We start from the raw sequence: 27,891 nt of genomic DNA on the forward strand, positions 1-27,891 counted from the left end.
GAAAATCACTTCATATAATAAAGAACAAGTTTCTAAGAAGACTTCTCTGAGTGCCCCAGAGCTCTTCTGTTTCTTTCTTTCATGAGGAAGTCGGTCTGAGCTCTTTGAAAGATTATATTGCGATACAACCACTGTTGCAGTGGCTAAAACCCTTGAAGATTCCAGAGGCCGTCCTTTGCAGGACAATACCGAAAGACTACTTGAATCTGGATAAAAGCTTAGACATACCTTGGTTAAGGTACATCAAAACGAGCTTTGCTAAAATGGGTGTCACAGATTACTATACAAACCCTGATACACTAAAAATGTGTTGCCTGCCACTATTAGATCACTCTTTTACCAAAGTCATGTGCGGACAGGCCCTATATGTAATGTGACTGGTCATTCAGAGCCTCCCTTTCAGCCACAAAGAGAACCTGCCCTCTACCTGCAAATTGACTTAAATGAAAGGAGGAAATTTTTGTTGACCAGGTTGCGTTTAAAAACGATACACTCATTAGTTGCTTTTCCTATTCAAGGTCCGTGGTTTGCATCACTCCCTGTTTGTCCTTGAGACAGTTGTTCAACCCAAAGAACTACGCACTTTATTTTATTCTGTAGATTTTATACTCCCCAGAGGAAGCAACTAATCCGCCCACTATTACTGGCTACAGGGATTATAAATTATAAATTGGCAATGGAATATCTACTCTCCCTAGAAACAAATGAGATCATATACTGCATTTTAAATTATCTCTTTACTGTTTTTAAGATTCGTAGTAGATACTAATTATTTTAAAATCAGGAAATTTTGTGTATGTAGATTTTACTGTCTTTTAAATGAAAATATGTGCAATCTTTTATGTTTTTTTTAGAGTTAAATAAAGTATCTCATTAAAAGCATAATCCTGCCTATGTGTTATTCCAGGCCACTGTTTGTTAATAAGAAATACCTTATCATATTTTAAGTAAAGGTACAGGAAACAATTCAGGTGTACGTTATTCAGAATAACTGCTAGCTCCAGAATACACGCAATAATGTCTTAAAACTGATATCAGATTGCATGAATCTTCTCAAAGAGACAAAGCATGTTGCCAGATGTTTTTTGTATCCATTTAAGTGGAAGATGTTCTGCATATAGTGTCTCGAAAAGATAATTCTCAAACATGCCAGAAAGAAAGAGTAATTCTTTGCCTCTTTTATTTGGTAAATTCAGTTAACAATGTTCTTACATTAACTTTTAGTATAGCCTACAGGAAATGTCCTTGATTCTCCTTTTTGACAATACAGATTATGAAGGATTTTAAAGGAATGTAAGACAAATTCTAGCCCGCCATGAAAAAACTTTGGATTTCTGATACGCACGAACGCTGAAGTTAAACTCTACCGCACAATGGAACGTATCATGGCTCCATACAGAGGGTAACTTGCATGATTAGTTGGTGACATAAGAAGTGCACGATTGGATGCGGAGAATAAAAAGTGAATCTCACATTAAGTTACATGAACATTGGATATTTTATTCCCAAAATTCATACCTATCGAAACTGACAGGGTGTGAATCATATTGTTAGTGAGCCTTGAGAAAGCCCTGGACAGGGCGAAACGGGCGTCGGCTGTGGAACATTTTACTATTGAATTAATAAAACGTGATTGATCTACACTTGATCTACACTACGCAAGCTCTATTTATTGGGTACTGCATAACGCAAGAATATTTATTTCAGAAGAGTGCAAAATGCATGGAGGATGAAAGTTACCATAACCTGATGTGCTCTGGTGTCTTTTGATACATGAAAGAATACCACCTCCATCTTGGAAGTTCAGTATGATCCCTTCTAAGTTAATGTAAAATTCTTTTGAACATGTGCTTAAGTGAGCTACCGCTTCTATTGTGAAAAGTAACCTTCTTAGTAACTATTACATCAGCTAGAAAGGCTATTGAATTAAGTCTCATTGTTCTCATTTCTTTCATCCATCTTTTTCCCTTATCAGATGCGAAAAAGGAGACTCTGGTATTACTAACATAAGACCAAAAGAATTATGAAAACAACACTATTTTTCAATTCATGACTTCCAAATTCGTGGTAAGAGAGTAACACAACATGTTGCCAGAAGGCGAAAAGACCGATTTCTGTAGGGCTTAGAGCACATACTGTAGACGGTTCAAGCAGCTGGTAGCCTTTTAAGAAATGTCTCAATTCATGAAAAGGAAAGATAACCAATACAAAATCAATATATTCCACCGCCCAATACTAATGCTCCAAAGAGGAAAACTAAGAGGGTCTGACCAGTGTGCATACGTTATTTCACTAAAATCTCATTATCCTCTTCTATTATATATATCAGTTCATTTGTTCTCCTGGCTTTCCCACATCCTTTCGCGTGGCCGTTGGCTTGCTATGCTCTTCTGTTAACACCTTGGCTGCTAGGGGTTTTCCCCTCCTGTGCTAGAAATTGAAATAGTCCATGGATCATGACAAGGTCAGCTCGTCATAAGCACAGCTCCACTGTGCCTCATGATGAGCTGACCTTGTCATGAGCATGGAAGGGGTTAATGAATGCTAATAAACATCCCATAAATTATAACAGGAGTGATGGAATAAACCTGTGCATTTTGTATGTCTCATATTACATTTACTTTTGAAAGTTAAAGCCCTTTACAAGTTAATGAAGTTCCTAGGTCCATCCAAATTGGTGTTCCTGCAAGGGATAGAAAAACATCTTCCCACACCCAGTTGTTTCAGTTCTGGAAGCAGTTGGAAGCAATATTCACACCTCTTTAAAGTCAAGCACTGGCTGAACAGCTGCTGTCAGAATGCAAAAGAGCTTTAGGCAGGAAAAAAGCAAGTTTCAAAATGTTAATCTTCCAAAATATTTCTTTAAACTACAACTTCAACATTAAACTGGATTTTTACTAAGCATTGAAAATACCGGTTGAATCACTTATTTTTCTAGCTAGTGGCAAACTGAGATACACGAATAATAATTGTAATCTGTGCGCTAGTTAACACATGGGACAACCTTAGCCTTCTACAGTGAAAATAGCTTTTGGGGACTTGTCATTGCAGGGACATGGTAACATTACATTTCTACATGTCCCACTTTTAAATTCCTGCACCCTACCTTGTGGGCTACAACATCTACATGGGAGTAATATATTAATATTATATTTAAAAGAGAGGTTTTTACCCTGTTAAAAGGGTTACTTTGACATGTTGGACAGCAGGCTAAAACTGCAGCAGCAAGGCCACGTTGGAAGGCCTGAAGTCATGTTTTCCTTGTCAAACTAACGGATGGCAGATTAGGTGTTGCAGTCCACAGATGACATATAACTTTTCATGCTATGGATGTAATACCTACCCATATATTATATCCTTACAGGAAAGTTATATATACCAGCCAGGGAACTGCTAATGTTTTGTGTTTTTGGAAAACCTTTATTGTTACTTCAACCAGATACAAGTATGGGCCTACAACCACCAGGGCCGGCCGCTAATCAGTTTCATCACAGAATGTCAGTTAGGACAGGGCTCGGCAGCCCGGGAAGCGAAAGTGCCACAAATTCGGTTAAAACTGTCTATTAAGCATACCATGCGAATGACAGGATTCTAAAGGCTCCATTTTACAATATAAAAATAGAAGGATCAGGTGCCATACAATATCACAGAGTCGCATAAAGGGCGGCAAAATAGTAGGATTTCCACAGTTAGACCGATCTCATTTGGGACAATTCAGGATAAACAAGCATACAATCACAATTCGCACCAGGTAAGCGCCCGCCCAATGATACTGAAATACAGCGAAAAGTATAGGCACAGATAAGAAAAATCGATAATTGACAGAAGAGTGGACCCACTACGCTGACCCAAAAAAGGAAGAAGCGAAAGAAAAGGCAAAAGGAAGGATACGAAAGAGAAAAAAGGGCCATAGAAACAATAAAGGCAAAACAAAAAAATCCACTCCCCCAACCCCCCACCCTGCACCCCTGCAGATGACTACGGCCTACCCCCCTAGCAGCGTGCCTGTCGCCCCAAAGAACTGAAACCCGAAATATAGGAAGAACAAAGAGAAATAAAGAAGAACTAAACCCCTACACTAAAAGTAGAAATGGAGGAGGGCTTTATCGTACGCATTCCCGGTCTCCCCCCACCGCCTTAACAAAGAATCCCCCACAAAGCTGACACAATCGAGCACAACACAATAGAAAATTACATCGGAGGAAACTATAAACCCCGCCCGGTCTCCGTTAACCCAGTGAAGCAATCCCGTTACCGATGAAACCACAGTGTGAAACCCAAAACAACAGTCTCAGCTTTGACCCCGTCGATCAAATTTGCTGATTCCCTCCGATAAGTAGAGCCCCATCGTCAAATTGTCAAAATATACACAGAAGGTGTCGAAATACAGTCTGTTAGATGGAGAAAGGATGGCAAATTCCAAAGTAGATGGCCAGTTCCAACGATACCCCTCCCCGACTCCATGGCCAGACAGTGTCCCATCCGCCATCTTGATGGACCAGCTGGGAAGGGGGTGCAACACAATCCAACACAGTTCACAGTTCCGACCAAAAGTTTCCAGAGTGGGAACAGCAGTCAAGTGTTCCGCTGGTAGCGAAACCAAAGATTCCGACCATATAGTCGATACGCAAATCTCAGCATATTCAATCAGTTCCACTTCTGTAGGGGCAGGCACAGCTCCATGCACCGGGTCCGAATGCACCGCTGGGGTGTCTGTCGGGAGTAGAGCTGGCCGCCGGGTCCCGGGCATCGAGTCAGGGTCCAGTCCCGATCTTCTAATTCCATCCGCTGCCGACATCAGTTTCCAGACCTGGGCCTCCATAGTCACCTGAAGTGCCGCGAGGGCTGCCAGCACTAACCGCAATGACGGGCCGCACTTAGCCTGCTCTGCCGGGTTTCGCATAACATCAGGCATAGTGATCCCCTCGGAGAGTCGCCCTCCCCGGGGGAAGAGTAGTCGGAGCAGGAATGAGCCGTGAGGGACAGATCGGCGACATGCATTTGTGCGCGCCAAGTCTCCAACCCAAGGGCACTGGCGATGCAAACGCTAGGTCTCCGGGTCAGGCGCCCGCCACACCGCCTCGGGCATCACTCATCTCCTCACCTTCGATACGAGACCAGGCTGCAGATCGGCAGCAAAGCAATCCAAAAGATGTCGAAAGTTCCATGGACCGGACCCTGCCGCCCTCACCGGTCCGCTGTTGTTCAACTAGGACCCGGCTGGACCAGCACTCGAGACCCCGGCTTCCAGAATGGGTTAGGCCTCAAGTCAAACCTCGACGTTACTCCACTCCACAATGTCGGAAAAGTCTCGGGATTGTTCCATCGGACTGCAGATTAGTTCATAGACAAGGATATGGGGCGGAATATTAGGATAGATGACAGGATCTTCGAGCGAAAGACGGAGGTCAGCGGAGCCGGGAGACTATGCGGCCATCTTGCTTGCTGTCGTAGCTCCTCCCCCCGGAACTGCTAATGTTGATATGTTTTAGGCATCAGAGCACATGCAATGGGCCCTGAACTGTGGTGCCTTCACTTGCACAGTCTAAAATCGAGCAATAACATTAAGCAAGAAAGTGGGGTGCCCAGGCAAAACAATGCATGTTCTGACAATAGCTATGTAGCAAATGAAGCAGGAGCAGCAGAGACACATATGACTACATAATAGCAGTTCCACATTAGATGGAGAGTGCAGAATGGTTGACAGAGTGGGTGAAAACAGCAGATGGCATGGCAGGAGAACAACAAAATGTCAATTAGTAAGTAAACAGGACATTGGATAGAGGTTGTGAAATGATACCCTGGCCTGAACACTAAAGAACACTGCTGACCTACAAGGGTTTTAGAACAACAATCTAGCACATTTGAGTAGCTAACAGGTTAGGGGAACGCAGGAAGGTGGTGGCATAGCTTACCCAAGAATGGTTGGTACTGCTGCACCTGGGCACTGATTTCGGATAACCCCGACGACTGCTGCTGCCCAACTCCAACGCCATTTGTCATACTGTCCATCTTTTGTACAGGCTTGAGTCTACGAGGGAAGCAGACTCAGTGCTTAGTGACACCTTGAAAAATTAGCCCTCCCCTCAGCCTCAAACACACACACACACATACTTTTCTTGCAACACGTGCACACAAAGACTCATATTCAGTGAAGCACACAGGGTGCAGTGTTTTATAACACACAAAAATACCACTAAAACATATATGAGACACCCTTAGGTAAATATACAGTCATGAAATGCACAGACACACAACCACAAAGAGCCTTTTAGCATACACGGTGTAGGAAAGTGCCCTTTTTTACATGGCCACCCCCACTTTTTGCCTGGTATTCAATGTAATTTTGACTGGAAGTACACTGGGTTCCTGCTAGATGCCAGATCGCTTTCTGAGAACTGAACAATTGTTTCCTCAATTGGAAGTAACTTTAGCACTCCCTGTAAGTCCCCAGTGAGTGGTACCCCTGGTACCTAGGGCAAGGCGACTAAAAAGGGCTGCAGCATGAATTATGCCACCCTAAGGGACCCCTCACCAAACACATGTGCAGACAAAAGTGAAACTACGAAATGGCACACATCCCTGTCTGCCATGCCTGCATACCAAGGCCAGGGTCATGAAGCCCCTGGCCTTGGTATGCAGATTCACTAGCCATCCCTCTGGAAGAGGTGTGAACACCTTCCTCCTGAGCAGGGATTGTTTCTGGCCTCGGAGAGCATGGGCTCTCACCTCCAGGAGGCCAGAAACTCATCTACGGTGGCAAGCTGGTCAATACCAGTCAGCCAGCACACTAGAGGACTAATAGGCTTTCAGGGGCACCTCTAAGATGCCCTCTGAATGCATGTCATAATAAATAATTTACTGGAATCAGTACAGATTTATTATCACAAGGTGTTTGACATCAAACATCATAGGTTTTAGTAAAGCCATCATGTAGCTGGGGAACTCGTAATGACCAGGGCCTAGTACATGTACTTAAGATGACTTCCCTGTTCACTTGCACCAATTATTAATTGGACTAGACAGCAAAGGGGCATATCTGCAAATGGAGATATGCCCTCACTAGGGCAACTAGGCCAGCTGTAAGGGTGACATATATTTATTACATGCAGTGACTTTGGCATGGCACACAGTAAGAGATGCCAGTTTGTGTTTTCACTCATGGTTTGTTGTATGGCGTTTTATTATCTGAGCAAAATTTCCCGATTCATGCCCTTATATAGGTACAATTCACATTGCCCTAATATAGGCATAGAAATCATATCCATATTTAGACATAGCTAATGCAGTCCAAATACAGGCATGGCTACTTCCACCCGTACCAAAAAGCCACAACGATTTCTTGGAAAATCGGCTTAAGCAGTCAGGGACATCCCCTTGCTTGAATATTGATTTGCCCAAGAACTCATGGAGTTTACAAAGAACTACCATTCCCTTGGGGTTCTTTACTGCCGTTATTATGCCTGACTTTACGTCAAACTAGGCACCTTCAAGGTATAAATATGCTTTCACTTGCTCTAGCAAACACACAGTGGTTCGAAGCAGCTCGACTATTGACTTGCCCGACGCAGCTTGCTACAGCAAGTGCCGAAGGAAGTCGACCCTCCAGCTGACGCACTGATCGAGAGGCTGCATTTCTCTCGGCTAGAATCCAGCTCCAGTGTTTCCAAGCTCCCCTCGCGGGGTGTTGGGAAATCGAGTCCAGAGACAGAGATACCAGACCTCCTTCATTCTAAACTATGGTATGGGACTGATTAGACCCTAAAGAGAAATCTTGGATAGATTCTTGGCAAAGAAACTAAACCTATGCTACACCACACTTACTTCTTCCCTCGTACTAGACTTAGGTTAGGTACATCGTTGTAGGCGTATTTTAGAAGCACCAGTTGAGTACTTTTAGCCTTTGTTATTTATGTATGCATTTATCAATGGTTTAAACCATACAATGCTTTTACAGTATTATTTTATAATACTCTTCACGCTGTACGTATTATACTTTGCAGCCTGTATTACGATTGTAGCAGTTCACTTTACTTGCATGAGAAAGAAGACTTTTCAATAAATCCCTTTTATTGAAAACGCCCATCTCTCTATTTCTCTACACCTCTGATGAAACGAAGCATGCACGACTGACTGAGTAAAATATCTATCTATTGTTTCCACGACTCTGAAGATATGTTTATTCTTGGGGAAACAAAGATGTCATGTTCATGCAGTTGTCAGAAACTAATCCCTTCTTGTTTATTCGAGAATGTTTCTAGTGACCTCTGAGCTAGCTGGCACTCACAATTAAGTCTAATATATTCGATAGAGACCTAGTAGACATAAGTCCTACGTCAAATCTGTAGGATATATTATTCCAATGCGCAGAGCCTATTGGGAATATAGGAACTACACTACATGGCGCCCAACGTTTGATAAGGCACTAATTTAAAGCTAGATACCAGAGTAACTCATTCGTGCTTTTCACAGAGACCCCTTTTTCCCTTAAAATACTCCAATAGACGTCTGGAGTGGATAAAAGGATAAAATATCCGCAATAACTGAGTAGGATGAAAATCCTATTTATTCATTTTTGATTTGTTCAACGCTGAAGGATACAGTGTTCCAAAATATTGTGCACCTTGTCTTTGTTTCCTTGAAACTTGCTGTGCAACTTTCATTAAACAATGTCGAATAACGACGGCAATAACGCAACCGGTGGAGCAGCAGCAACTGCAACTCAATAAAATCACACCACAGACTATACAATCAGTCGTTGGTAAATTGCCTGCAAAAACGGAACAAATTCCATTCTGGTTAGCTCAAAACATTACTCAAATTGAGGCAGTATTTCCCGATACTACCCCTCATGAGAAACACAGAATTTTAACAATCTGTTTACCAATGGGGATCGCACCACACCTGGAGGACTGCGACACTTGGGGTACAGTCTTTGCTGCAATCTACACAAAAACACATTGTGTTCCCTCTATGGCCGTTATACCAGATGTCCTGAAACAGATTCTAAATGAATATGGGGCAGAGCCTGCTTTGAATCTGGGTATGAAATTACTGAGAGATTTCAAACAGGTCTCAGCTATAATATTAGCTAATATTAAAGGTGAGGCAGCATCTGTGGCGATCTGCCAAAAATTAAAAGAATTTGATGTAACTGAGCAACCATATGAACTGGCCAGAATAATTGAAAAATCCTATGAAGAACTAGGTAGAGATAGTTTGGGTGGGAAACCAGTTAAACCCCAACTAACTGAAAGTCCTGATAAGGTCTTTATTAAAAACACTCTCATTTTTCCTAAAAGAAAGTGGGAGAATGCTAAACGAACTTCTAAAGAGAAGCATTCTCAGTCCCATGAAAGGTCTCCTCAAAAGGAGCCATCTGAAAAGAGGTATAACCTCAGGAACAGGGATAATTTGAAAAAATCTGATAGATATCAAGATACTGATACACGTTCCTCTCATACCTTTCAGACTTCCTCACGGAAATCAGAATGAAGAGGACGGTCAGAACACAAGGAAGAACACGTGAAGTCCAAAGATGATCAACACGTTCCAAAAAATAAGAAAGCTCAATTCACCAAAAAGAAGGTAGCAGGTCTAAAAATCAGACATGCCGAGGATCTTGAGGACACAACTCAAGAACAGGGAGTGGGCCCAGACAATGCTGGACAGTGCAGCAGAAGTCACCATAGCTCGCAAGATCTTGAAGGATCATCTAGAGACAGTGGACTTGAATGAGTACATCCAAGTTGAAACTGCTGATACCAGGGTTAGTGTACCCCATAAGTTGTATGAAGTAATGCTCCGGATGGAGGGGGACATAACTAGGAAAATAAGAGCACTGTTTTGGGAGAAGCTCTCTAAGGGTTATGACATTCTTCTAGCTGAAAAAGACTGGCCACCAAAATTTGTCAGGGAGTGCCCACATGGCGAAGACATCATTATGTCAGCCTTCTCCAATCACATTCCAATTCACTTAAAATACACCTATGCCAGAAAATGGGCTGTAGCCCAGGCTCCAGCATTATATAAAAGTCATGTAGGATGGAATGAGGATTTCCCTCACCATAAAATCCAGTTAAAAACTCAACCAACTGCACAAAGGCAGTATCCAGTAAAGCAAGAAGATAAAAAACAGATCAGGGAGATATTAGATCAACTTGAATACCAAGGATTGATTGAAACATGCACCTCGTCAATGAACAAGAAATGCGTTACTTACCTGTAACTGCAGTTATCCAGTATTGGTGTCTTTCATAGATTCACATGCCTGAATCATTCCCCGTCGTCGAGATGGGAGTCCCCGGTACATAAATAAAGTAATGTCCTATAGACATATAGAGAATAGTAGACCTAAAGACGTCACATTAGTAACATATCCATGTCCTTTTGTAAAAAGGACCAAACTCTAGAGAAGAGACTATCAGCTGTCACCTCCCTCTATAACCCTCCTGGCAGGAGCCTCAGTCCCTCAGATTTTCGTACGCACTAAGCTAGGTAGGCGTGTTACTGAGAGAATTAGGTGAGTCCTTCCAGGGGAGGCGGGAGGGTTGCATGTGAATCTATGAAAGACACCAATACTGGATATTTGCAGTTACAGGTAAGTAACGCATTTCTTATCCAGTATTATGGGTGTCTTTCATAGATTCACATGCCTGAATCAGAGTAGCAAGCAATGCAGAGCGCACATTTCGGACTGTACAGTATATACAAGTCATTAGATAATAACATATTAAGCGACTAGTAACAGCCAATAGATGCCAACAACAAGTATCAGTAAAGAAATGTGCATACAAGAGAAGGATGGAGGGACGAAAGAAGGCTCACCTCAGTGAAATAGATGGCGTAGTACTGCTTGTCCCACCGCTGCATCTTTCATAAGCTCCGTGTCCAGGCAGTAATGCCTAGTGAAGGTATGTGGTGACTTACATGTTGCCGCTCTGCAAATGTCAATGACCGGCACCCCTGCAAAGAGTGCCATAGAAGTGGACATAGCTCTTGTGGAGTGGGCTTGCACCTTAGAGCGTAGTGGCTGTCCTGCTTGTTCATGACAGAATGAGATGGCCGCAGAAATCCAGTGTGAGATGCTCTGTTTAAAAAGTGGGAGACCCTTCCTAGGTCTGCTGTAAGCGACAAATGGCTGGTTTGACTTCCTGAACGCTTTTGTTTTGTCGATGTAAAATTTTAAGCATCGCTTGAGATCCAAGGAATGCAATGATCTCTCTGCTGCTGTACTGGGATTTGGGAAGAAGGAACGCAAAACCACAGGCTCATTAAGGTGGAAATCCGACTGAACTTTTGGGATAAACTTTGGATTGGTCCTCAGGATCACCCTGTCATTTTTAAATTGCAGAAAGGGATCCTGAATTGAAAATGCCTGCAGTTCGCTCACCCTCCTTGCAGAGGTGAGCGCAAGAAGGAGCGCTGTCTTCCAATAGATGTATTTCAGGTCTGCTCTGTGCACTGGCTCGAATGGATGCTTCATGAGCTGATTAAGAACTACATTCAAATGGCAGGTAGGTGGCAACATCCTTACTGGAGGGAAAGACCTGTATAATCCCTTCAAAAATTGTTTGATCAACCTGTATGACCAGAGGGATGGACCCGCTGAAGTTCTCTTATAACAGTATATTGCAGCCAAGTGGGCTTTAATGGAAGAGTGGGCTAGGCATGACTTTGCCAGTTGTAACAGGTAATGTAAAACTTGCTCCGGTGAGGAAGAGAAAGGGTGTATCCCTTGATCTGCACACCAAACACAAAACCTCTTCCATTTCAGGGAATACGTTTTGGTGGTGCTATCCGCTCGTGCTCTGGCAAGGATGTCTCTACAGTCCTGCGGAATATTCAAATTTCGAAACTCTTGGAACTCAGGAGCCAGGCGGCTAACTTGAGAGATTTCAGATCCGGATGTTGAATTTGCCTGTTGTTCATTGTGAGCAGAGACGGACACTGCTTCAGACGGTTCGACGGTTTCAGGGATAGACGGTGGAGTTCTGTGAACCAATGTTGTCTTAGCCAAGTTGGGGCTATTAGAATGAGAGTACAAGGCTCCACTTTCATCTTCCTGAGGACTCTGGGAAGCATCAGGAATGACAGAAAGGCGTACACAAAGACGTTGCGCCATGCGATGGAAAATGCATTCCCTAGAGATCCTGACTGAGTATGCCAACTTGCGAAGTGTGGACATTTGGCGTTGATCCTTGTAGCAAAGAGATGGATCTGTGGCGTGCCCCATCTGGAGAAGATTTGGTTGAGGATCTTCTGATCTAGCTCCCACTCGTGAGATGATGTTTTCTGCCTGCTCAACAAGTCGGCGAGAACATTGTCCATGCCTGGGACATATTCCGCCCGTAGGGCTACATTGTTCGTTATTAGCCAGTTCCAGATTTTCTGCGACTCGCGAGAGAGTGTCAGCGAGCGCGTCCCTCCCTGTTTGTTGAGGTAGTGCATCGTCGTAGTGTTGTCTGTCCTGACGAGCACTAGGGAGTTTTTGATCTTTGGTAGGAAAGACTGCAGGGCCAGGAAGACCGCTCTCAGCTCGAGCAGATTGATATGGAGTTTCTTCTCTGCAGCTGACCATTTTCCGCATATCTGCAGCTCCTGTAGGAAGGCTCCCCAACCTTCAACGGATGCATCTGTTGAGATGACATGAGGAGCCACTGGAAGCAGGAATGTCCTTGAGACAGGTTTCGTGACGACATCCACCATTGCAAAGCTTTGACCATCTGAGAAGTCATCTTTATGCGGTCGTCGAATGACCCTGCGCATTGGACCCACTGTCTCGAGAGTGCCTCCTGCAGAGGAAGCATCCGTAGACGGCAATGAGGGATCAAAAAGGATGCACGATGACATCATCCCCAAAAGGGATTTGAAGAGGCGGACCGTCAACACTCTTTTCGAGGCTACTCCAGACGCTAGTGCTAGGAGTTTGTTTTTCCTCTCCTGAGATGGGAACGCTTTTGCAGAACGTGTGTTCAAGGTTGCACCCAGGAAGTTGATGGTTTTAGAAGGTCCTAGGGTCGATTTCTCCTGGTTGAGCGTGAGACCCAGGCAATGGAAGAGACTTAAGACAGGCGTTGGAAGACCTGGACGCGTCTTCGTAGGATGGTGCCTTGATCAGCCAGTCGTCCCGATATGGAAAGACTTGATGACGGCGCTGTCTGAGATATGCCACCACTGGGGAAAGACAATTCGTGAAGATGCGGGGCACAGACTTGAGTCCAAAGGGCAGGAGGCAGAACTGGAAATGCCTGCCCGCTACTGTAAACCTCAAGTACTTTCTGTGATTCTTGTGAATTGGTATATGGAAGTAAGCGTCCTGTAAGACTAGTGAAGTCATTAAATCTCCCTCTTCCAGAAGATGTAAGACCTCCTGGATCGTTACCATGCGAAACGACTGCTTCTTCAGGAATTTGTTGAGGGCCCTGAGGTCTAGGATTGGCCTCCATTTTCTTTCTTTCCTTTTTCTGGATCAGAAAGAATCGGGAATAAAATCATTTTCCCCTTTGGGATGGTGGTACCTTCTCTATTGCTCCTTTCTGTAGCATAACATAGATTTCTCGTAGAAGCAGCCATAGGTTTTTGTGATGCATTGGGCGAGGCTGAGTTTGTGGAGGGGTGCGTATGAATTCCATAGAATGGCCGAAAGTATTAATTGAAGGACACAACGGTCCGTAGTAATTATCTTCCAATTTTGCAGAAAATGGGTAATTTTTCCTCCAATTTTTAATAAGTGAGATGAGGTCTGGACTGGCTGAATAAACAAGTCATTGTCTGCATCCGTTGTTTCTCCTTTGTCCTCTACCCCGAAAGGACGACTTTCCATCCGAGGATTGTTGGCCTTGTTGCTGCTGGCGTTGCTGGTACTGTGGCCTACTCTGGTTGGACGAGTAAGAGAACATGTATTGAAAACCTCCTCTGTAGGAAGATTGACCTCTTCCTCTATTTCCCCAAAAGGACTGATTTTTATATTGGAGTGTGCCCAAGGCTCTTGCAGTGTCCGTGTCCTTTTTTATATTTTGTAGAGCCTCGTCAATTTTGGATCCAAATAATAGTTGCCCGTCATATGGCATATCCAAAACCTTTGTCTTCACCTCAGGATGGAATGAGGTTGCTTTTAGCCATCCTTGACGCCTCAAAACCGCTGCTCCAGCCAGTTGGCGGAATCCTGTCATAGCGACGTCCATTGCACTATAATCTCCGATGCTGATGTTTCACCCTCCAGTAGTATTTTCTTTACATCCTCTTTGGATGCGTCAGGTAATTCAGACAGGTATGGGGCTATATCTGCCCACAATTGTCTATTATAACGCCCAAGAAGCGCTAAGGCATTTGCTGCCTTGACGGTCATTGCCGACATTGAGAAAAACCGTTTCCCGATGTTGTCCAACTTTCTTCCATCTTTATCAGGCGGAGCCGATAAAGGAGATGAAAGATTTCTGGAGTTCTTTTGGGCCGCCTGCGTCACCACCGAATCCGGTTTAGGATGACCTGTCAGACAGGCCGGTGCCGTATTTGGAGCTTTGTACTTTTTGTCCAATCGAGGGACCACTGGCGAAACAGAGGCGGGATTCTGCATAACCTGAACCCCCTGTGTCCAAAGATAATCAATAATAGGAATTGACCACGATTTCTTGAGAGGTTCCTTGAAATCGTACAGGAAACAGTCCTGCTCCTGGGAATCCATAGTAATTTGGAAGTGCTTAGCGCCCCTTTCCACCACATTATGGAAACTGCCGATGTCAATGAGTGGAGAATCCGAGGTTGCGGGCACGAGATGCTGACGAAGGTCCTCCCAGTCCTCATGGACAGATTGATCGTCCTGCAATTCACCTTCTTGTTGCTGTTCCTCCTCTTCTTCTTCATTTGAAGATTGAGGACCTGGCAAATCCACCCGTTCCTTTTGAATGGTTAAGGGGGGGGGGGGGGGGGGGGGGGGGTCGCGGTCTTGGTGATGGAGCTGCCGTGGAAGTTGGAGGAGCCGGAGATTCTGGGAACCTCTGCTTGTAATCTTGGATGAGGTATCGCAGTTCTGTAACTAGGGATGCTGGAAGACAGACCATAGGTGTAGGTGGTAGACGAACTACCTCTTCCAGAACATCCTCCTCATATGAGCTCTGGCATTTAACATGCAGTTCTGAGGGGCTAGTTGCCAACTGGAACATATCCCCGTCGTCAGAATCCTCATCTTGAAGGAGACATGCTGATGGCAATAGTTGCACATGACTAGGAGAAGTTAACTCCGGCGTCAGCGTATTTCTCGTGATCTTTAGACGCACAGAAGCTGTTTAGAAGCCAGAATGACTCTCCGTCAACGGGCCTGTCGACGGTTAGATTGTCAACAGAGTAGTGTAGACAGTTGCCATAGCCGGTGAAGCTGTCGTCAAAGGAGCCGTCGACGACGGTATAGATGCTGCCATCAACGGTGCCTTCGTCGACGGTGCCTATGTCGACGATGTCTTCGTCGACGGTGCCTTCGTCGACGGTGCTTTGGTCGACGGTGCCTTCGCCGATGGTGCTTTTGTCGGCGGTGTCTTCGACGACAAGGCCGTCATTGACGGGGCCTTCGTCGACGGTGTCGATGTAGACGGTGATGATCTCGTCGTGGACGCTGTTGTCGGCGAGGCAATCGTTGACGGGATCTTGGACGTCGACGATGCTCTCTTGATCACTATCGTAGATGATAAAGCCTTACCCGCCGTCGACGGTGCAGGCTTCTTGAAGGTGTGAACCTCTTTCTCAGAAGCTGTTTTTGACATAGCCTCAGAAGATAATTTTGAGGAGATTGAAGAACATTCACTTTCCTCAGAGTTATCTCTATCTTTAAGCCTTTGGAGCCAGATTAAAAGGCGCCCTTCTGGATCTTCGAGGGTCTTAGTTGAAAAGGTTTGACATACCTTGCAGTCCTTAGCAGAATGATCTGGGTATAGGCAGTACAGGCAGTCCTTACGTTGGTCATCAATGTGTAGTCTTTTCTTCCCACAAGAGCCACAGGCTCTAAAGAGACCCTTCTTTGAAGTGTCAGCCATAGTGTATAGCCTTCACTTGAGGAAAAACAGGAAAATATTCCCAAAATGCTGAAGAAAAAAGCTGTGAAGAAACAAACCTGAGCAGAACTTAGGGGAGACTCCCTTAGCACAACGTGCGGTAGAAAATCTGAGGGACTGAGGCTCCTGCCAGGAGGGTTCTAGAGGGAGGTGACAGCTGATTGGCTCTTCTCTAGAATTTGGTCCTTTTTACAAAAGGACATGGATATGTTACTAATGTGAGGCCTTTAGGCCTACTATTCTCTATATGTCTATAGGGCATTACTTCATTTATGTACCGGGGACTCCCATCTCGACGACGGTGAATGATTCATGCATGTGAATCTATGAAAGACACCCATAATACTCGATAATCCTTTGTTTCCTGTCTACAAACCAGAGAATACATATTGCCTAGTTTTGGATTACAGAAATTTAAACTCTTGTTGCAAAACCTTTGCAGTACAAAACACACACAGTGCAGCACCAATTAGTAACATTGTGCGTAAAAAATATAAAACCACATTAGTTATTTCTAACGGTTTCTTCTGTCAAAACATTGCACCTGAAAGCAGGTACTTGACCCCTTTCTCAATTAGGGGGACACAGCGTCACTTCTGTCGTCTCCCCCAGGGATTCAAGAATAGTCCAGGGTTATTTTCAGCTAGAGTAATAGAGTAAATACACACGTATGATGTTGAGACATTATCTTATGTTGATGACATCTATCTAACAGACGATGACTTGGAGAGAGTGAATACCATTATACTTGGATTCGCCTCTGAGGGTTATGAATTCAACTTTAAGAAATCAAGAATTGCTCACCTCAACGTCCTTTTTCTAGGATACGAGTTATCAAGTGAAGGCAAAAGCCTGGCAGCCAATTTTTTTAGAAAAGTGTGCGCTGCTCCAACTTAGAGTCAATTCTAATTACATTCTAAGCTTCTCAGAAAGGGTTAACCTCTCTACGAATTAATCAAACCTGATTTCAAAACTACTAATTGGACTCAAAAACACACAGAAATTTTGTGTTGAGTGCAAACAGACATGTTAGCAAAAACACATTTACAGACACGCGTAAACGTATGCAACCTTGTAATCAGAATCATCCCAGGAAGATGCGCATTCATGTACTTAACCTTTAATGAAGGTGAAAAAGTACCAATTGCTTATAAATCACACTTGTATACACAAGCTGAAGTGAAATTCACTTCTACAGAAAAAATTCTGACAGTGGTTCAAACTGCAGTAGCAAAAGAGAGAGCCCTCGCACAGGGTAAACGCATAATGATCGTTACTCCTGTACCTGCTTTGGAGGCAGTGACAAATGCAAGCATTCCGAATGCAAAGGCGTTACATCCAAGATGGATACAATGGGTTAACTCTCTTGCTGCAACAGACGTTGAATATGTTTTTGACCCCTATTTGAAAACACAAGAATTTCTACAATGAGAACAAGAATGTCCTCTGCCCACTGAGATTCTGCCTCTAGAACAGTACAAATGTATAATTTATACAGACGGAGCAGCACAGCCCGCAATTGGGGGTAAACAAGCTTATAGTGCTGCGTGCATGATCGTCAAGGGTCGCTGGCACGATGGTAAATTCCGACCTATGGTCACAAAAACGCAATCTCTCGGAGATTGTACAACTCAGCGGGCTGAACTACAGGCATTCAAGATGGCGCTTGAAAATACCGATCGCGAATTCCCCACACTCATATTGTGCGATTCATATTACAGCGTTCAATCTTACAATGAATACTTGCAGAATTGGATTCAAAACGGTTTCAAAGATGCGAAAGGTGGCCCAACCAAGCATAAGTTGCTTTGGTAACAAGTAGTTCAATTACAGAAAGAACTACAAAAGACTCATGTGATCCATACACTGAGTCATCAGCGTGATGGCGTTCACGTTGCAGGGAATTCATTGGCTAATGAAGCCGCGAAAGCAGCTGTGCAAACGGCTTCCGTAGCTGCAATCACTCGTTCGAATACAAAAATAGACAGCAAAATAATGCAGGCTGTCGCCGCTTCCAACAAAGACAGCGGTAAAACGTTACCAAAAGGCTTTCCACTCAAATACTCATATATAACTCAGGGGTGGGGAATTCCTATCTCCCGACGCCCGAGACATCTAGATTTCTTAGGAGGGCAAGAGGTTTTAATCTGCATTTTGTCCAAAGGACAAGTAGACAGTTTTATGGTACTATGATACACAGCTGTTCAACCCTGTAGGTCACAGCCAGCAAATAAGTTGCTCTGAGCAGTTTATTGGCAGTGAAAGGGTCAATGCAAAAGCTGGGGCCTGCACTTTAATTTCCTCAGAGAAGAACAACAAAATGATAAAGCAGAGCTCAAAGTTGGAGCCAGCTCGATAAGCTTGTGTGGCTTCCAGGCCTTCCCCTGGTCTTTTTATTTTCTTCAAGCATGAGACACACATCGAGCTTCTGCAGCTCCAGTACACTTGCAGCAATGGCATGTACGAGGCTTCTTTTTCTGCCTCTTGGCCCCTTGCTCTGACTTGAACTGTATGACCCCTGCCTTGTATTCTCTCCTTCACCCCTGGGCCTCATAGGGCTCCAATATCCCTGCTCATCTTCAAGTCACTTTGATTTCCCTTCTCATGAACCCCCTCCTTGGCACTTTGTGTTTCCCTTTACACCTTATGTTACACCCGGTGCCTGAAGATGCTAACTCCACCCCACCCTCCGCCGCCCTCTCTGACCTGCTCCCCTTGGCCTCTCATATCTTAAGTCATCAAGGGTTTACATTAAAGCTCATTAGTTTCCCAATGGGCTTTCATGCAGGCCTAAGGCCACCCCCAATTCTGTCCTTGCACTAGGCCTCTTATCTCACTTTGTGCCTGCACCAGGGGCATTGTGAACACTCCGCTGTAGCAACTACAGCAGCTGTAGAGTTTTTGATGGGCCTCTTCAGTCTGCAAGTCCACAGAAAGGGTGGGCGGGAGAGTGAGTGAAAGGGTGGATGAATAGATGCATGGATGAATAGTGAAAGGGTTAATGGATAGATGCATGTATGAATAAGTGAAAGGGTGGATGTATAAATGCATGGATCAATACGTGCAAGAGTGGATGTATAAATGCATAAATTAATGAATGAAAGGGTGAATGGATAGATGCATGGATGAATGAGTGAAAGGCTCGATGGATATTTGGATGAGTGGAGTGAAAGGGTGGATGTTTAGATGCATACATGAATGAATGAGTGAAAGGGTGGATGGATAGATGCATGAATGAGTGGATGGATAGATGCATGTATGAATAAGTGAAAGGGTGGATGTATAGATGCATGGATGAATACGTGCAATAGTAGATGATAGATGCATACATTAATGAGTGAAAGGGTGAATGGATAGATGCATGGATGAATGAGTGAAAGGCTGGATGAAAAGGAGTGAAAGGGAGGATGTGTGGGGTGAAAGGATGGATGGATGAGCAAAAGGATGGATGAGTGAAAGGAAGGCTGGATGGATCACTTGGATTGATAGATTTGGAGATGGCAGGGTAGGTTTGAACAGGGGCTTCGTGAACGCCCCGCTTTAGCAGCTACAGTAGAGGTGGAGCTCTTGATGGGCCCCTTGTGTCTGCAGCTCGGCAGACAAAGATTCGTAATTAATGTGAAAGGATGAATGGATGTGAGGGTGAAAGGATGAGTGAGTGGAAGTGTGGCTTGCTAGATGGATGGATGGATGAATGAATGAGTGACCAGGATGGTTGAGTGACAGGGAGGGTGAATGAGTGGATGGGTTACAGGGTGTAAGGATTAGAGAGCGAAAGGATGGATGAGTGTAAAGGATAAATGGATGGATGAGTGGAAGGATGGATTGATGGATGGGTTGAAGGGTGGGTGGAAGGATGAGTGAAAGGGAGGGTGGATAGAGTGAAATGGAGGGTGTATGGATGAGCGAAAGGGTGGATGGTTGAAATGGATAGGTTTGGAGATGAATGGGTAGGTTTGGATATGGATGAGCGGATGGGCTGACGGATGAACAGATGGACGAACAGATTGGTGAAAGGCTAATGGATAAAAGAATGAATGGGTGGCAATGTAAAGGTGAAATGCTAGATATCAGTGGGTGAAAGGATGAATGGATAGATGCTTAGATGGAAGAGACAGCTATTCTGTCGAGGATTCCAAAAACTTTTTTTGCTTGCTTGGTGTCATAAGAACTTTGGATCAACGTGGGGGGTATTTTAATTTTTCTGGTTACTCACTTGGCCTACACTATGCTCCTTTCTCTACCTTGGGATTATCAGGTAGGCGTGGTGCTGTATGCCAGCGCGTTCTTACTAGACCGCTAGTATTTGGTCTCATAAAGGCCACATTGCCATAGAAATTCCTGGCACTGAACAAAACTACTTTGTAAAAGAGCAGAATGCTGTGACTCACAATGAAGCCAGCTCACAGATAGGAAGAGATAGCATTTTATTAAATAGTCACAAAAGTGCACACATGATATATGTCCTTGTATTAATGCAGATTTACGTTTTTCATGAATTCACATGAATTTCCTTAAATAGGCCAGGAAACCGTAGTCCTAGGAAATATTTGTGATTTGCATCTTAGCATGAGCATATATGAATATGCCCCAGCGGAAATCTGTTGACGGTTTACAAGTTCACTTTTTCTCCAACCACATTTTTCCCAGCCCTGGAAGAAACTTTACTTCTGCCATTGTCAGGGGTAAATTGCTGACCTTTCTCAGTATGGGAAAAGATTAGAGAAGAGATGGTGAAAAACTCCAAAATTCAAATCCTTCTATAGTATTAGCCTGACATAACCAGAGAGGCTATTATCAGAGCTCTTCTATAAAGAGATTGCAGCCATTATTTGACGGCGCACTACATGGCACCAAAGGGACAAGTGCATTTTGTTACAGGACATGTAGATTTATGAAGCTACTTGTCCCATGGACAAGCACATATTTCATTGAATTCCACACCCCTGATAACTGATGCAAATAATGTTCCTTTTGCTCGAATCCCTGGAGTGGGGGATAGAGTCATTCCAAACATGGAACATAGATTAGGACTAATCTTAGCAGCACATGAAGGGCTCGCCTCTGCACAAGCAGGTGTTTCCGTCACAGTGTCATTATTAAAACAAAGATACTGGTTGCCATGCATGAGGAAACAGACCAGAAACTATGTTTTGGAATGTGAAATCTGCCAGAAAGTTAAGGCATCAACAGTGAAACACCCGGCGCAGACGCCCCTTTTAATTTCAGATAAACCATTAGCATGCGTTTACCTGGACCACTGTGGCCCCTTACAGAGGGAAGGTAAATATAAATATATCATGGTCGCAGTGGATTCATGCTCAAGATTCATTTGGATGTGGCCTCAGCGCTCGGCTGATGCCGAACTGTTATAAAAGATTTGCGAGTCTTTATCGGCACATACACAGTCAGCACGCTACATTCTGACCAGGGTCCTGCGTTTAGCATAAAAGCTTACAAGGAGGCCATGGCCAATCTGGGCGTTGCATTGCGGTATTCGAGTCTATTCCATCCTGAGGGAAATTCTACAGTGGAGAGAAAAAACCAGGAAGGACATAAAGCAATCTATAACAGCTAGGGTATTAGCCTCGGGTGACGGGTGGGTCAAACATCTAATAAGTGTCCAACATGGTCTAAATAATCTGCCAAGAAATTCTCTGGGTGGAATCACTCCATATGAAATCCTTTTTGGTACTAGAATGCTTGTCTAGGACCTTGATCGTCACACTTCAGTGGTAGAACAAAAACCTTTTGATATAAAAGGCTGTTTTACAGGACTTAAATGAAACAAGGAGAAGTCAAAGCAACGCATTACAGAAGCCAACGACCACTGAAGGGGAACCACCGGTCCCAGCATGGCCTGCCTGGATTCCAAAAATTGGAGATCTAGTCAGAGAAAAGATCGCGGATAAGAAGGAATTTGGGCCTTCTTACAGACAACCAGTACCTGTGCTAGCAGTCCATGGATCAAGAACAGTGTTACTGCCGCCCCTTGCTGGAAGAAAGGAGAACAGGTTTGTATCTATCGACCTGGTAAAACCACATCATGTTGCCAATCATAAGTAGTACGCCCAGTGGCCCCAAAGATGTAGCAGACGACTAAATCTTGCTACTATCCAAGAGGTTCAAACTGAGAGACTCATACCTTTGAGGAATCTGCCGTGCGAAAAGAAGGACTAAGCAATAAAGCCATGGAACTTGTGCCTCTTGAGACCCAAATAACAGTTCGTCAAGACACTCCTGTCTACAATGCTGTAGCATCTGACTATACTAATATGACAAAGGATCCAGTAGCTCCAGTGATTTCAAGTAATCCTGATGCAATACCTACCATTGACAGAACTGCCTCTGGCTATTTCAGTAACTTTGATACGTTTTCCGAGGATCCCAGTGAGCCTGAAACAACGCCAGCAAATAAAACCTTTAAAGAACAAGTAATGGGGGCGTGGCCAAGATGGCGGGGTGAGCGGACGCTTCCTCCCGTAGCTCCTCCGGCCCAGCTCAGCCCGAGCCCCGATTCCTGCGCTTCTCTCCCCCCGCGGCTGCACTGCGGGTGAGAGAACTGTGCCGGAGTTCGTGGGGCACATTTTGAGACCACTTTGACTTCTGTGGCCCCGGGGGAAGTCCCCGGAAAGTTTATTCGAAGACCGCTCCGAGGAGTGGAGCCCGGGTCGCCCCGAGGTGAAGAGCCGGGAGGCGGAGCGTAGTGCGGCGCTGTCCGCGCGCCTCGGCTGGGCCGAGTGCTGAAAAGCTGAAAGCCGGAGATCCCGGGGGAGCGGACTAGACGGACTCCGCGGAGTGTGGTGGCTTCCTGGCCGGAACCCCAGCCCTGCGCCGGCGATCTTCCCCCTACTCTGAGTTTCGAGAAGTGCTGACTTGCGAACTCCGCGCCTGGAGGCACTGGATGGCGGAGTTCGAGCAGTGCCCGAGCCGGGCAATCAACTGGTGGTGAAGGGAGACATCGATTTCGCACTTTCCGGACCCGTTGCCGTTTGAGGGTTACCCACGGACTTGCTGGCCCGGGCTGCCTTCTTGGGTTCCACCCTCCCGCCATCTTGTCTTTGTGTAGCTGAGCCCAGTGGCCCTTGCCCGCGCCCTTCTCACAAGGGAGCCTCGGCTCGTCCTGGTACCGACTCATCTGCTGCCCCCCCCCTGGGAGTACGAGGCTGGAGGCCTACACGTTGGACGTTGCTGCCTGCCCTGCTGGCCCGGGGGTCGTCTTGCCCAGGCCCGGGCCGCCATTTTGTCGCCTGTGACGCACTACTCTTGTCCCCGACGAGGGCCTCACATCTGGTGCCCGCGAGCGGTGGCGCTCGCCTACAGCAACTGACCCTGGGCTTCACCGGGGGCCAAGATGGCTGGGAGACGTGGCGCGGCACGAGGAGATCGCACTTTGCCGGAAATGCTCGGCAGGTCCCAGCAGCTACGCGACAGGGCGCAGCCGTCCCCGGGGGCCTCCCGGGCATCAACAGACGCAATCGTGGGCGAGCCACCAGTCACGAGGTCCTCGCGCAGACGATTTTTGAGGTTTACTGGCAGGCTTAGCTGGTGGAGTATCCTTCGGTCCGACAGTTGAAGCCTTCTCCTTAATTCGGCGATTCCGACACCTGCTTCGAAAAGGAGGCGGACGGCTGTGTCGACTCGACGGGTTCCTTCGAGCCACCGCCAGGCGTGGACTCGAGGTTCGTACCGCTCTTAACCTTGTCTGGTCGACGCAGAGGATCGAGAACCTTCTGAGCTCCGAGTCCTTTGTCTGTGTCGACGGCCTTCGGCGCCGATTTTTTCGGGTCGACGTCCTTGACCAGTTTTTCCGGTGTCCCAGTCTTCGGCTCGACAGCCTTTAGCGACCTCACCGGGTCGATAACACCTTTATGCTTCGTCGGTGCCGATAGTTCAGAGGACTTCGAGCCGACCAAAGCAATATGCACTTTTGGTTTTGATTTCGCCTCCAGTGCTTTCGGTTGCGTAGACACCGATGCTTTCACTTTCGATTTCGATCGGTCAACCTGTGGCTCCTTTGAAGTGTCTGAAGCCGGGCCTTGAGGCGAGGCTGTAGAACTGAGTGTAAGATCTTGGGTAAGGCCATGTGGCGATCCCTCGACCTGAGCCTTATTACGTGTCTCGGTCTCGGCCCCATTACCAATGGTTGGGCCTAGCTCCTCGCTCGAGCTATCTTCCATGGCCCCAAAGGCCCCATCGTCGTCTCCTACCTCGTCGACGACGTCTTCATTATCGACCATTTCAATATCAGCGTCGTAGCTGGAGTCGATCTCCGATGCAGGATCAGACAGGTTCTCTCGAACTTCCTGCTCGACTCCCTCATCCTCCTCGGTATCGAAAATGTTCACCGGGTCAGGTGCCGTCTGCTGGGCCTCCTTCCGCGCTGCGCGTCGAAGTCGAATAGTCTTCTTGGAGCGGAAACGAGAACAAGCCATACAGCTGGCTTCATCGTGATCCGGCCACAGACACTTGTTGCACACCGGGTGGACGTCGATGTGAGGATATTTTGAGTTGCACACGGGACATCTCTTGTACGGGCTCCGTTCCATGATGGTTCGTCGATAAGGCCTCTGGCGTCGACCGGGCCTTCAGTGCCGAAAAGCCACGCGGCTCCTCTGGATGTCCAGCTCGGGAACTGAGCTGGAACAGAACTGGACACCAATCGCAAGACAATACCGATGATAACTAGAGGCCTTTTGGCCCAAAAGAAAGTTTTTTTATCGATTCCGAACTTGAGTTAACAAATATGCATCCGAACCCAATTGCGGATGGAGTCGATGCCCATGCGCACTGTAGTCCAGGGGAAGAGCCACCTATCTCGTGATACTTCGAAGACTCTTCCAGGACAATAATGTGCAATCATCTGGACCCAACACTAGGCGGCGATCTATGCACAGATATGAATTCAGCAGCCCACATGCCTCGAACGTATGTATTTACCTATAGTTTAGAAACCATACAATGATTTTACAGCATTATTTTTATAATACTCTTCACACTGTATGCATTATACTTTGCAGCCTGTATTACGATTGTAGCAGTTCACTTTACTTGCATGAGAAAGAAGACTGTTCAATAAATCCCTTTTATTGAAAACGCCTGTCTCTTTATTTCTCTGCACCTCTGATGAAACGAAGCATGCACAATTCATTTACCACAACCAGGCATGGGCAACACAACTCCTGATGTATGTAATATTCATAGATGATATTTTCATTGTATGGAAAGGTAACGCTGAATCCTTGGTAACTTAATTGGAAATACTGAACCAAAGAAATGACCGTATTAGTTTTACGTGGCAAATCAGCAGTAAAAGTATTCAATTCCTTGATGTGGAAATAACCAGAGATGACAATCTATTTAGAACAAACCTGCATCGTAAGCCTAGAAACAGGAAAAATCTCCTGAAATACGAAAGTCATCATCCTCAACCCCTCAAAACACACCTGCCCTACTCTCCGTTTCTCAGGGTCAGGAGAGTGGCCTCAGAAACACAGGAATGTCAAGAACAACTGAAACTCATGGAGCACAGATTTCAAGACAGGGGATATCCAACCACCATTGTCAAAACAGCGTTAACGAGGGCACTACAGAAACCAAGAGAAGAACTACTTATTGGTAAACACAAACCAGAAGAGAACAGAATAACTTGCGTCAGTAAATTTTCTAACGTGAGTTCCCAGTTCACCAAGATCATAAGGAGACACTCGCAGATGCTAAAATTAGAAACTGACTTCAAAGGTGCATTTGACAAGGAACCATTGTTTGCTCACACCAGGGGCCGCAATATGGGAGAAATGTTAAAAAACAGAAAAGAACCAATTGCACTGAATTCATTCCGAGGAACCACACCATGTATGAATTGCAGTAATTGTCACAACATAATGAAGGGCAATGTAATTTCCCATCCCATGAAGGGACATAAAATCCCAATAAAGGTGAACGCGACGTGTGCACAATGAACTCAATATACATGTTGAAATGCCCGTGTGGGTCAGTTTATGTGGGACATACGGAAAGAAAGTTTAAAACTAGATTAACGGAACATAAGAGCAATATAAGAACTGGCTCACTTAAATCTACAGTGGCTACGCATTTTCTCGAAAAACAACATCACATCAACCAATTGCGGGCTTGTATCCTGGAAGTAGTCCCTAAAGTAGAGGGTTCACTGAACAAAAAGAACTTACTCAAGCGCGAGAATTATTGGATTTATCATCATAATAGGCTTAAGCCAAACGGGCTTAATGACAGGATTGAATTTTTATATTATCTATAATGACTTGTCGACTGCACTGAATTGCATTGTATGAGTTTTTTGTTATTCCTGTTATTTACAACATCATGTATAGCGTTAGATGACTCGTAAACTGGTTGCAGCACGTTGTAAGTGATTTATATATCTCATTTAGATACACAGAGACGGACACTCAATAGTCAATAAAGTTAGATAGGAGAAAAAAAACGAGCTATTCCCAACTGTCATGCGCGTAACGTGCTTATCGTAAATACCCGGCTCGCATCGGTTTTGTAACACACACCGAAGAAACACGAAGAGGAGGAAAGACGCCGCGTTAGAATCACTCGCGAGGTAAGACGAATTAGGTACAGGCAGAGCGCGTTAACAGTAGAGACCCGGCAAGCAGATAAGCGGCCTAATACAGTTAAAGGGTAACTATGTTATGTGATCCGCATGAAAAAGGCGCGAGAATCTTTGAACAGTAGATGGGTTTCATATATGAGTCAGGCGTTGAACCTCTAGGAAGGGAGAGAGTTTTACGAGGAAACCTAGGGAGCCAGAACACATAGCGATTTATGATACCAGCACACGCGTACAAATTCGAGTTAATTGATACAGGGAAGCACAGAGGATTTGGTATTAAGTATGTTCATTTGTATATTCTAGATTTTCCCTGATGAAGGTGCAAGAGGCACCGAAATGAATTGGAACCATATGAAAATGTTTGAAAATGGATTGTGATATGTGAATGAAAACATATATGGATGAAATTAACAAATTGAACAATGAAATAAAAAATATGAATTGCACAAAGTAATTACTTCACATGAATTTTTGCTGAGTATCATTCAGCCCCAATCACTGTGCCAAGGGTGAGAGGCCTATGGTTCAATAGGTCTGCTACACGTTGAGGTATTCGATTACAGCCCAGGCGGGGAATGATACCCTCGTGCACGATTAAAAGATATACCGAATTTAAGGCGGTACACATCCCGATACTTGAAAAAGAGCGATGACCATGACAAAAAGGGGCACTTTCCTACACCCCAGTAGTTTCTTTGTGGTCAGCCTGGCCTTGCGGCTATCAGATACAGTTTCTTCTTGATGTTGCTTAATGGAGCTATACATTAGGCTCAGTGTTGGTGGCGCCTCTGCGTCCGCCAATGGAACCATCAGATTTGTAGCTGATGGGGATAACTGTTGCTGATTATGTGGCTCCACAAAGACTTGTTGTGTTGCAGAATTGTCCCATTTCAGATCAGGGGCATCCAAATTCTTGCTCATTTCTCCAGTTAACTTTTGATTTGTAGCTTTCCTGCAGCATTTTGCTCATTTTACTGTAGAGCTAAGTTCATCTGAAAAAGCTGCTTGAGCTAATGCCTAGAGCAGAAGAGCAAGTTACCTCTTCAGTATCCTCTGAGCTAGAAACAGCTGACTCATCAGTCAGTGAAAAAAATCTATTCCTTGGATCTAGGGATTCGTCAGGCGCCTTACTCCAGCACAATCTACTATCTCCTTAAATCCTTGCTGCCAAGTTTAACCAATAAAAAAGCCTCTCTTTCCTCTCTGAGTATTGTTGCTTCAGGGAGATTGACCGTTGGGCCT

At 45.1% G+C, this 27,891-nt stretch overlaps 1 protein-coding gene across 6 annotated transcripts in view; it reads right to left on the reverse strand.

The window, feature by feature from the left end:
- Window positions 1-27,891, reverse strand: part of RFX1 (regulatory factor X1) — a 646,755-nt gene that overhangs the window by 315,520 nt on the left and 303,344 nt on the right. For all 6 annotated transcript variants that reach the window (XM_086963646.1, XM_086963649.1, XM_086963652.1 and 3 more), the window contains one exon: window positions 5,916-6,031. In XM_086963646.1, the coding sequence (XP_086819772.1) occupies window positions 5,916-6,031 (116 nt within the window). The remainder of the gene's footprint in view (window positions 1-5,915; window positions 6,032-27,891) is intronic.

The sequence above is a fragment of the Lissotriton vulgaris genome, chromosome 1_1 (assembly GCF_964263255.1).
Source record: "Lissotriton vulgaris chromosome 1_1, aLisVul1.2, whole genome shotgun sequence".
Classification (NCBI taxonomy): domain Eukaryota; kingdom Metazoa; phylum Chordata; class Amphibia; order Caudata; family Salamandridae; genus Lissotriton; species Lissotriton vulgaris.